Raw genomic sequence first — 12,518 nt, 5'->3', positions numbered from 1 at the left:
TGTATCTCATTTTTTGGGTAAGATGGAATGTTTAAGAAAATCAAACGCTTTTGTGAAGCCTACAAAAACACCCAAGGCTACTTCTTTTTGTCCAAAGGTGTTTAAAATAAATTCTTTCTGCTCCAGTAAAGCCTGTTCTGTCGACCTGTTTACGGAAGCCAAATTGTGACTGGGAGAGTATACTGTATTTATCGCAGATATTCATTATTTTGGCATAAATTACTTTTTCCAGCCCTTTAGAGAAAATAGGGAGTATGGATACGGGTCTGGAATTTCCAATGTCATTCTTATCGCCTTTTTTATAGAGCACTGTCACCCTAGTAACCTGCAATCAATTTGGAAACACTTCCTGTAAAAAACACAGATTAAATATGTGCGTTAGGCACAGTAAAATTAGTTCAATTACATGTTTAACAGGTGCAACTTTTATACCGTTTGCGTCGCTGCTTTTACTGTTATTTAGTCCTTGGAACGCTGAAATAACATCAGGCTCTATTACAGGACTAAAAAAAGGGATTCCTGGTTTTTAGCTGTGATGTAACCGTGCCTCTTCAGTCGGACGATCTACTTTAATTTCAACAAAGTATTTGGTAAATTCATCTGCTAAACTAGCACCTGTGATCTCTTCATTGTTATGCTCAATCTTTGTAACAAAGCTAAAGTTTCTGTGGTGATTTAGAATTTTATACCGATGTCACGTGGTGGTGATGTTGAAGAACACAGTAGCAATACTGTGAACGACAAAACTAACTTTTATTGGGCGAACCTGTGCCCACAAGACAGGCTACACTTATAGCAAAGCGATAGCGGCGAACACGGTCAGCTATCGACAAAAATCTGATCAGTGGGTCAAGCGCGTCAGCTTTTATAGACCAGTCGTTGAATGTTCCAGATTAACCGCTAGGACCCACGTGTCTTCCACAAAGTTCTACACTCTTTGCGTCGCACATACATGCAATCAGATTACACCAGTTGCGGTGAAAGACAGTGAACGGAACCATCGATAACATTCCAGAAACTTCTTTTACATGCAGGCGCGTCCTGTGCTGTGCGATAACATTTGTTAGGCAGCGAAACGTGGTCGCCCGATAAAGTTAAGTACACGTGTCAATATGTGCATTAGGCAAAGTGAAATTAGTTCAATTACATGTTTAGCAGGTGCAACTTTGATACCGTTTGCGTCGCTGCTTTTACTATTATTTAGTCCTCGGAACGCCGAAATAACATCAGGCTCTATTACAGGACTAAAAAAAGAGATAACTGCTTTTTAGTTCTGATGTAACCATGCCCCTTCAGTCGGATGATCTACTTTAGTTCAAAAAAGTATTTGTTAAATTCATCTGCTAAACTAGCGTCTGTGATCTCTTCATTGTTATGCTCAATCTTTGTAACAAAGCTAAAGTTTCTGTGGTGATTTAGAACTGCATTTAGTTTTTCCCATATTTCGTTTGTCTTTCCTGCAGGTCTCTGAAAGAAATGACAAATGTAATATTTCTGGCAACTCTAATCTCCTTCATTAATTTATTGCGGAACACTTTAAATGTTTTTATATATCTGGGTCACATGTGGCCATGAATTTTGCTTACAGTTTATCTCTAATGTCAATGTGTCTGAGAAGTTCTTTTGTAATCTATGGCTTACGTAACTTCTTTGGCTTCGAAAAGACTTTTTTTGGGAAAACATTTATTATAAATATCTAGAAACACTAAAAAATATATTAAATGCACTTTCAGCATCTGTCTCGTTCAGCACAATTCGCCAATCTACACAAGAAATTTGTAATTTGGAAAGGTCCATATTTGTTAATGAAAAGTCTTGAAAGTATCGCTGTGTGGGTTTTGTTTTATGCATATGTTTATCTAAGCACATATATATACCAAAGTGATCACTTATATGTGTGTACATTATTCCAGCCTTCATATTAGATGCATGCAAGTTGGTTATAAACAAGTCAAGCAGCGAAGAAGATGTGGGAGTAATTCTAGTAGGCTTATTAATGACATTTATACATCCATAGGCTTTAATTAGTTCAAATTCCGCTTTGCTGGCAGATCTCCAAGCATATTAATGTTAAAATCTCTGCCAGTGATCACAGATAGCTTATTTTCATTTGAAAAAGTCAACAAAGAACCTAGAAATACCAAAAAGTTTTGCACATTCCCACTCTGAGGCCGGTATACTACGCCTACTAGTTTTTTGTCGACCGCCAAACACAGGATTTCATAGTCTTCATGCACGCAAGAGAAATTCAGCACTTGGTCGCAGACAAGATGTTTCTTCACCATCATTGCCACGCCTCCTCCACTAGAGTAGTTCGGTTCAACAAATAGGTGTTTAAGAGGGTAAGCATAATGCATTAGCTTCTGTGTACCAAGTCTCCGTAAGCATATGATGTCAAAAGCGAAATCAAGGTTGCTGAACAACATTTCGAACTGAGAGGATTTGTTTTTAGCTGACTGGGCATTGAGGTGAAACAGCTTAAGTGAATTAGCATATTCCAGACCACAAACATCTTTAAACACAGATGGTGTAATTTAATCTTTGTTTGAGGCCGTAAGGAAAAAAAAAATTTAAGTATATTTAATCTTGGATAAGTCCTTCTTGCTAATTTACATGATGTACTGTTCCATCTTTCTGGTGGACAAAAACTTTGCCGTTCCGATGCCAGGCATATCTGAAATCATGCACTTTAGCCCATTGCCTGGTTACCTCAAGCAACACCCTGCTTTGTTTCATCAAGTTTTCCTGAATGCAGCAGCACATTTCTGACTGGTTGAGTTCTGTTTTTTTTTTTTTTTTCTTAAAAACTGAGCCTTCAAATCCTTTCTTGCAAAATGTGCTATAATACCTGGTATCTTATCCTTAGGTGCTGGAAGCCTGTGCAAAGCAACAATGTCTCATTTATTATTTTTGGAATGTGAAGCTCCGCTGCCACTTCATTAATTTTTTACTATAAATCTTCGTTTTCACTGACGGGTATGCCATGGAACTCAAGATTTAGTTTTCTGGTTTGCCATTTAAGATTGTTTAGATATTGAGTTATCTGTCGTTTTTCATTTGCGTGGTCTTGAGATTGAATTGATTCAATTCGTTTCTTTAGATGCGATATTTCTTTGTCATGATTGCGCATGTGTACCAGAACTTCGTCATATTTCTCTGACATCACTTCCACTGCGTGCTCAATTTTTTCTACTGTGTCCTTTAGTTCCATGAGGCTTTCCAGTTCTGCATAAATACCTTGAAGCACAGTCGCTATGTCTGCATCTTACTGCAGACATAGCTATGTTTCATCTTGCATCATGTGTTTGTCCTTTTGGATTCTGCTGCATCCACCATGATAACCATAGTTCCCAAACCAGGCTTCGACATATATCCAAATCTCCCCATGAATAAGCAGCAACAGCTCAGAATTCTTCACCGACGGTAAAGACTGCATTTCAATGTCATCGAGGATTCAACAAACACCAGTTGCAAAGCATCGCATAATAACCAAAGAGTGTGCTGGACCCTCCGCCAGAGCCCTTAACAAGTTTTGATGTGAGAATGTGAAGCTATAAGGCAGCAAGTCAATGAAATGCTACGCAACGAGATTCTTCGCCCACTTCGACAAAGAAGCAGACACTGAAATCTACACCGGTGCAAGTAGCTTAGTAGCCTCGGTGCCATCCTAGTCCATAGGAAAGACGGATTTGAAAGGGTCATTGGTATTGGTTATGCTAGCTGGTCACTGTCGAAAATGGAAGAACTCTTGCCATCATTTGGGCCACCCCAAAATTCCACCCTTACCTATACTGCAGGCCCTTCAATGTCGGAAGTGACCACCATGCCCTGTGTTGTCTGGCAAATTTATAAAGAACCCTTCAGGATGCCTCGCACAATGGAGTCTTGGACTCCAGGAATTTGGCATCACCGTCTGGTAAACTTAAAGAACCCTTCGGGGATGCCTTGCACAATGGAGTCTTAGACTCCAGGAATTTGACATCACCGTCGTATACAAATCCGGATGGAAGCACTCCGATGCCAACTGCCTATCACGCGCCCCCGTTGACCTGTTGCCGCAAGACGATGAGGATGACACCGCCTTCCTAAAGCCTCATTGAGTATTTGGAAGGCAGCACCGATGTTGTCGTTAGAGCACTTAGATGAGGATTGTCTTCGTTTTCACTGCTACACAACCTACTCGTAAAGGGGAACGTCTCGACAGTCCATGTGAACTGCCTTCGTGTTCCTTTAGCACTGCATCCAGAAGTACTACACGCCCTATATGACGATCCGACTGCTGGGCACCTCGGATTCTCCTGGACGCTATCGAGGATACAGCAGAAGTATTACTGGCCACGCCTGACCACTGACGTCGCCTGTTACATCAAGACATGCCAAGACTGTCGGCGATGCAAGACACCACTGACAAGGCCAGCTCCCGATTACTACACCCGATCGCGCCCCCTTGCCGACCATTTCAGCAGGTCAGAATGGATTTGTTGGGACCTTTTCCCATGTCGTCATCTGGAAATAAGTACATCATCATGGCTGCTGATTACCTTCACTTACTACACAGCGGTGAAAGAAACAGCGCAGATCACGCTGTTCAAGTTAGTTTACAGCAGGAACCCAACAATGACTCTTGATGCCATGCTGCCGCATGTCACCGACAAAGAGTATCTAGATGTCGCCGCCTATCTCCAGCGCACTGAAGAAGCTCGACCGCTGGCCCGCCTGCATGTGAAGAGCCCGCAGAGGGCCAACAGTTGGCACAACAATCATCAGCAACGCCACATGGAATACCAGCCAGGTGACCGTGTTTGGGTCTGGACTCTAATATGCCAACGAGGACTTGGCGAGACAATGTTACGATGCTATTTCGTACCTTATAAGACCATCTGACGTGATGGCGCACTGGACTATGAGGTCGTGCCAGACAGGATTTCGCAATCGCAGCAATGCTAAGCACAACCTGAAATTGTCCACGTGGTTCATCTAAAGCCTTTCTACGCCCACCGACGAACTTAGAAACTTTGTTACTTTGTTGTTCTTTCTTTATTATGCGTGGCTTTGTTTTCACTTTAGTATCTATAGCATTGGGACGATGCTTTTAAGAGGGGGTGCATTGACATGCATACTTATTTATCCTTTTCTTGGGGACTGCATTTCACCCACTAAAGGTTATCGCTAAGCGCAGGACGTGCCCGCATGATAGGAACTTACTGGAATGTTATAGAGGGTTCTATCCATTGTCTGTTGTCACCGAACCTTGTGTAATCTGATTTCAGGCACAATGCGAATTGTGTAGTATTTTCTGGAAGACACGCAGCCACTAGCGATTACTGTAAAACCTTTGATGACTCCTGTATAAAAGCTGACGCGCTTGACCAGCAGACCTGACTCTGACGATTGCCGGCTGTGTTCGCCGCTATAGTTGTGCTTCGAGTGTAACCTGATTTTTGTGGGCACAGGTTCGCCCAATTAAAAGCTAGTTTAGTTATTCACGGTTTTGTTGCCATGTTCTTCCGTATCACTACTACATGAAAATATTTTACCTGAGCCAGCATCTCTTGTTTTTTGGCAGGCTGAGGCTAGTTTCACAGTGAATGCTGATGATGTGATAGGCAGTGCTATCACTACCTTGTACAGTGAGCTTATTTTTACTTTTTTGCAAATGCAAAAGGCATGAAAGTCTTCATTTGAGCCTCACACGGTTTGCTGTTTATCACTACTTTGCCTCTTCCTTTGACTTTCCCACTGCTGCTGCTGCTGCTGTGGGCTGCTGCTGTCACGCACACCGCGTCGGGGGGTGGTTCAGAGCACGCGAGTCAAAGGAAAGGTGACGACAGGAGAAACTCGTTGTCACCCCACTGCGTCGAATGTGCACAATGCCCTCTGGATCTCCCTGGCATCGCCACATTAGCCGCTTGACAGCTGTAATTATCCGTGACTTTTGTCACAAGCATTGCAGAAACTGCAATACTTTCCTTTCTCCTAACGTGAGAGGCCAGAGGGGACGCAGATAAAACTGTAGAAAGGAGAAGGAGAAGAGGCAGTTCCCATACAAGAGAGGGGGCAGGTGATGTGAGAAGGCAAGGAAAGCCCACTACTATAAGACAGCGGTTGCGGGGACACAGGATAAGCTTAACTTCAAAGTACGGTACAGTACATTGCTGCTATTTCTGAAAAATAAATGCCATACAAATATGTCAAGCAGGCAACTTACGCAGGGCATGCAGAAGCAGAGCCGCATTAATTAAAGCACACCACAGGGTTCAGTAGACAGTACGGAAGCGGTTGACCGTCAAATCAACACCTTTGCGCCCGTCGCATTAGCTTTGTGGCTATTTGCGCTTTCCAGTTCCTATAGGTAGCGCGGAGAATGTTTCAATATGGCAGTGATAGAGGTGATGGAGGTGATGCGAAAGTGTGCGCATCTCCAGAAGCAGGCGGCCTACGGGCCTCTGGTATCTCTAAGCGCAATCCTTGACGTTGCTAAGGAAACACAGATATGTGTTGTAGAAAGACAGGCTACGTTTAACATTGGCCACATAATATGCTGTGGAATACAAGAGACGACAAGCACGGCTGTCCAGGTCGAGTCACTCTGTCTGCCATAAGAGGCCCACTGTATACTATAAAACTTTAAGTATGCAGTGTAACTGGCGCCGTAAAGGTCACTATTTTTCCTTATGTTTTGTAATGTATACTTGTTATACGAGAATTGACACCAAGCAGTTAATCCATAGCCCTTGGATGTAAACAAAGTGCAGTACCCCCCCATGCTGCTGCTTAATATAAATGTGTGCATTCATGACGAGATACATGGCTCCATGCACCGGCTTAGTTGCAGAGGGCTTGTTAAAGATGTCAGATAACACGGAAACATTTCAGTAGTGCCGATTTAGAATACATGACTGAGACGATGAGGTATGCCAGCGCACCCCATTTCCAGCACGATCAGAGTTTTCACGTGCTATAGAGAAGCTCGTATGCGCAATCTTCATCAATGATCGCTTCAGGTACGTAGTCCTGGCCCTTGTTTCCGGCAACATTCTAATAGAAGAGATGCTTTAAGACCAAACAAAACAAATAGAAAATCAGAAACACGTCCGTACTACCTCCGATCGGTACACACCTTCCACTACGGTAAAAAAAAGCGAGCGCCTTGTGCATTGACCGCCTGTTTCATTCTAACACAGAACGACTACGAACAGTTGCGGAATAGGGTCCCTAGTTTGCAATGCTCGCGACGTGGCGTCGTGCACTGTCACAGAGTATTTACCGAAACAGCGCAAGTGCAGGCAGAAAATTTAAGGAACAGTGACACTTGCTTACTTAAATTTACCTTCGGTATCTATGAGAACCTTTCTTCGGCCAACCCGAGGCCTCACTCTTGCTTCGTGGGACCGCAGCAAATATCTTTTGCGAAGGCATGGTGTTTCTCTTCAGCCGCTTTCATAAGGGCTTTAACTCGTCTTTAAGGCAAAATTTCACTATCAGCTCACCACAAAAACCAAATTAAATCATTAAGAGCAGCACAACAGTCAATTATGCTCACCAAAGTGGCCCCCGAACAAGTCGCCTTTGTTGAAGTGCTCACTACATACAACCATATCTTCACCCAGTTGCTTCCCGATTCGGAGCTTGATTGCCCACAACTTCCTCCTTTTTTTCTCTTTTGGAAAGTGGTGCAGGCTTACTTTTCCCAATATCACACGATTTGTGCATTGTGGCACTCTGCACATGCGGTTGCCCTTCGCTCGTTGACTGTTTTTTCCCATATTGAAGAGTCGCCAACACAGCTGTAGAAATCGCGTGAGCGAGAAATCGATCACCCCCTCCCAGTTTCTGAAAAGATCCGCGCGGCATCGCTAGCGTGTCTGGAAAAACGAAATGAGGAAAGAAACAATTTATGATAACTCAAAGGGAAGCTCATTACTTTTCGAAGCGAGATCACGATGCCTTATAACACGCACCTATAAAGTGAGATATAAGAAGGAAGAAGAAGCATGTGCTTGCTGTGGTAAAGCTAGGGAAACTATGGAGCATGTTTTATTAGAATGTGAAGACATCTGCCCAGCGGTCGATTTAGCCACCATTGGCCTCCTTGAAGCCCTTGGGTTCAGCGAGAGCAGAGGAAAAGTAAACATGTCCCCAATAGAGATTAGTCAGAGGCAATTGGAGGATTGGCGGAAGAAAAAGTAGGGAAAAGACGAAAAACGGAGACGTACAAAAGCAAAGTTCACAATAGTGGGTCAGGAAATTCAGTTGTGGGAGCTCGTGCTCTTTTTTTCTTTCTTTTTTTAAATCTAGGTAGGACATTAGGCAGTATAATAGCAAGAGCTTGGTGGCGCAACCCACCGCCCCTTTCCAAAAGGGACGCTCATAGCATCCATCCGTCCAGTGCGAATGGCATTGCTACAGGTCGAGGATTTGATCCCAATCGCGGCAGCCGCACTTCAACAATGGCAAAATAGAAAACGTACGTGCACTTAGATTTGGGACATGTTAAAGAACATCACGGTGTCAAAATTAATCCGGAGTCTACCACTACGGCGTGCCTCATAATCCGAATGTGGTTTTGGCATGTACAGCCCCATAATCAAATTCAAGTTTAATACTTCTGCCACAATGCAATGTGCCATGTGAGGCAATGACAATGCTCAACCCTCTCAGAGGTTATAAAATATGGTGCACAACAATGCCTCAAGCAAACACCTCTTTCTGTGTGTTCTGTGTACTGCGCAGACAAAGAGCAGTGGTGCACGCAAGGTAACTTGTAACATCAACTCACCATTCGTGAGCTAACCTTAACGTTGAAGAAATTAAGCTTTAGCCGTCAACATCACCGCTAATTATCGTCAAACAAAGCATCCAGCCCAGAAAGCTTCACTTACATCGATTCTCACAGTGCGTGGAATCTGCATAATATCTTGTTGCCCCTTTATTACCATTATTTTGGCTTCACCATCCTTGTAGTTTGTCACCAATTAAAATAATGAAGGTTGTTTCCCTATACTTCCAGGAGATTGATGGCCGAGCATTGCTGCTCTTGAACAGCGACATGATGATGAAGTACATGGGCCTCAAGCTGGGGCCTGCTCTTAAGATCTGCAACATCATTGACAAAATCAAGGGCAGGAGAGCACTGTGACCCACCTGCTCTCAGTGCTTCTGCTTCCACCACCGGTCTGCGCATTCTGCATCATTGTTTTGTGAGCCATTTGTGCTTGGGTGCTCCATTGCAGGAGGTGTGCAAGTTGTGAAGCATGTGGCACTGAGTGCATCGGCTTCAAGTCGATTGCGACAACTGTCGGTGGTGAAGCCCTCAAAGTGCACTACATGCTCCGAGTGAACTTGATGTCATGTCCTGTATGAGTGACCTAGAAACTGTTCCCCACCTTCTTTCTTTCTCAGCTTCTTTCTTTTCTTTGCCAGGTATGTGTGTGTGGTCTTACAGTAGTGTTCTCTTCTTAGTGCTTACTGCCAAAGTGCCGGATTGTGTGTGTGGCAGACTTCCTTCACTGTGCCCTGCTGAACTGAACTGTGGGGCAACTTGGTTGACAAAACGGAAACGGGAGCCTTTCGTTTGGTTCCCTGTGCACAAAAAATGTGGACGAGCCAATGAGCACAGTGTAACTGCAGCATCAAACAGTGCAACAAGCTTATCTGTATTCATCTTAATTTAAGAAAGTGGGTGTTGCCATTGTTGGTCCTTATGCCGTGCTTTTCATTGTTTGTGTTTTCTGTGAAGAATTTGCGGTTTTGTAAAGGCAGCCACCAAATTACCAACTAGTTATTCGGTTTCCTTCTTTTTATTTTATTCTTACTCACCTACAGTATTGCACAAGGACCATTTCTCCATTTCACCTATTTATTTTTGTGTTACAAAAGGTTCCCATGTGTCCAGTGTTTCCCCTTATGTTTTGTACATAGAAATTCACCATCCCGGCTTTTCAGATAAGAAAAATCGAATGGCTCCTTTGCAGCAAGTTTTATTGGGATGTGTGCCACAATGGCTGTCACTAGGTATTGGCTGTTTCTTTCCTGTTTTATAACAGCATCACTCAGTCAGTTTTTTTTTTTTTTTGTATCTTTCAAGTTTGACCAAAATAGCATGAGACATGTGATTTTGTGCACTCAATGGAGCCAGGTTACAGAATCAGTCTTATAACTGGAGCACGACAGTGGCCTGTGCATTCTGGTCCCATTTACTGTGGCTGAATCAGTCGACCCAGTGGGTAACAACTGGCAAAAAATGAGGACCAATTTTAGTGCCTTTATCCATGCTTTCCACATACTGCAGCAGCAAATACTCTGCTATGCCTTACAAAGGTACAGTTAACTTAGGTATAATCTCGGGTGGTAATGTTCCAGCAAGGCCACTTGTTGGTCTAGTGAAGCCCCTTAAATACACAGATAACCAGTACAGGCACTGGGGCTGCTGCATGTTTAACTTGTCTGTCTGTGCTTATGGAAACAACTGTGGGCACATAAGCAGTGGCATTGACTAATTCTGTTCACTGTTCAGTTCTTTTTTGCTCAACACCTCTGTTCACTTCCAGAAAGCACACGATCTACCAGTGGCTTGAGTGTTTGCGCTAGGAAAATATTGCTCAAAACAAAAATGTGCGGGGTGGGGGTGGGGGTAAAACTAAGTACCTTCTGATGTTAAAACTCGTGGACAAAGTGCAAGTAAGTTTTTAGCTACATAATTCCTGATAACTGTATGCCTGTGATCATCATTTTGATTTGTGTAATGCCCCATTGTGTTTTGGCTTGGCAGGTTGGAGTGATGTAAAGATTTGGCTTACTTTCTCTGCATATGTACACAATCTCAAGTTTTGATTATTTCAATTCCTCGGGACGTCTGTATGGCTGGGCAGCTTTTGATTGCCAAGGAAGACTGCCTTGATGTGCATGCACATTGCAGGCAGCATGCTACTTCGGTATATGCAGTTGGTGTAGCTATAGCTGGACACTTGCTGCTGGTTGCATTTTAATTCTGCAGATTTAAATTAAATAATGTAAGTGATGTTTTCATTTTGTTTTGCTGCTGCAAATCAGCTTTGACTCTACACATTCAGCTGAAAAGTGATGGGCACATGGAAGCTGCTGTACCAGTCAGGTCACCTCTTCAACACACACGAATCAACAAATGTGAGCTGATGCCTTAGCCAGTGTCTTCATCCCATTGCTGTTGTGGTAGAACACTTTCTTGAGCATAATCAGTGCAGTGCTCTTGGTGCCACAGGGCTCTCTCGCCTCAATTTGCAGTTACCCTGGTAACATCCCGACAAAGTACCAAAGTCGTTCCCCCTGCAGCCACCTCACGGAACAGTGATCTCTTTTGCGCTGTGGTTGTGCTATGTTGTAAATGCATGCATTGTGGGTGTGTCAAGCTGCTACTCGGATTTTTACCACTGCTCTGAATAGGCAACCCAGCCAACTAGCCTGGTCACACACTTTTCTTCATGCAGAGTAGGCTGCAGTGTCGGTTTGCTTTCCTTTTGTTTTTGTTTTTTGGCTGGTTAACAAGAATGTAGCATTTCCTCAGTTTGCATTCAAGTTCTGTTGAAAGGATGCATTTTGCATTGGAACATTTTGGAGATTACACAAATACAGAAAACATTCCAATGTAAAGACTCATCCTTCGAACACAAACCCAGCTTGTTATCCTTATTGCCAAGTTCTGTTTGTTTTGCTCAAAACATGTGTCAAGGCAAATTTCTTCAGCTTGCGTGTAGTTTTTCACTAACCAACGGTCATGTGACCAGTGCTTGTTGACTCTTGGGCACACTGTTTTGAAACAAAACAAGGAAGTCAGCTTGAGATGGCAGATGCAAAATTGTCTTTTAAGAGAGTTGTGTTCAAAACAACACGCCTTAAAGTCAACAATGTGCAGTTAGCTGCAGTTGCTGATTTGGTTGCCTGGTTATTGTTTTATTTTGTTTGTAGCAAATACGAGTTCCTTGTGTGCAAATAAGCATGTATCATGTGTGCACACATAACTATTCATGTATTGTATGCACAGTATACAATCATTGTTCCTATCAACTATAATGGTGACTGAGGGTAAATGTGATGACTCATTGTTTCCCTTTCAATCCACATGAATGCATTAAATGAATCTGCCATTAAGTGTACTGCTGTGCAGTGAACTCCATTAATTCATTTCTAACAGGGCACATCTGTTAGCCAAGTTATTCATCAAATTGAAATGAAAATTAAATGTCCAAATTTTCATTGTATTACTAAGATTTAGTGAAGAATTCAACCAAATACTGTCTGGTCAGGTAAAATCATTGTTGAAAATGAAGGAGGTCACTGACCAAAGTATAAATAAAAAAAAAAGACCTTTTGGCGTCCATAAGGATCCCTTGTTCACCATGGAATGTCTACTAAGCAGAAGGTTCTTAGGTAGCGTTGAGTGCATGATGAGGGCAAAATTATCATTGCTTGTTGAAGCTTAAAGGAACACTAAAGAATACCAAGACAATCTAGATGGTTCTTGAACAGTTGTACCACATGTA

At 42.9% G+C, this 12,518-nt stretch overlaps 1 protein-coding gene across 2 annotated transcripts in view; it reads left to right on the top strand.

Annotated features, from left to right (window-relative positions):
- The window catches only part of LOC142584599 (polycomb protein SCMH1-like), a 378,417-nt gene extending 366,286 nt beyond the window's left edge, over window positions 1-12,131 (top strand). Inside the window, exon 14 of one of the 2 annotated variants that reach the window (XM_075694723.1) lies at window positions 9,011-12,131. In XM_075694723.1, the coding sequence (XP_075550838.1) occupies window positions 9,011-9,139 (129 nt within the window). In that variant the 3' untranslated portion in view covers window positions 9,140-12,131. The remainder of the gene's footprint in view (window positions 1-9,010) is intronic. The other variant, XM_075694729.1, reaches the window with a different exon arrangement.
- The last annotated feature ends 387 nt before the right edge of the window (window positions 12,132-12,518 follow it).

Source organism: Dermacentor variabilis, chromosome 6, assembly GCF_050947875.1.
Source record: "Dermacentor variabilis isolate Ectoservices chromosome 6, ASM5094787v1, whole genome shotgun sequence".
Lineage (NCBI taxonomy): Eukaryota > Metazoa > Arthropoda > Arachnida > Ixodida > Ixodidae > Dermacentor > Dermacentor variabilis.
This window is presented reverse-complemented; position numbering and strand designations above follow the sequence as displayed.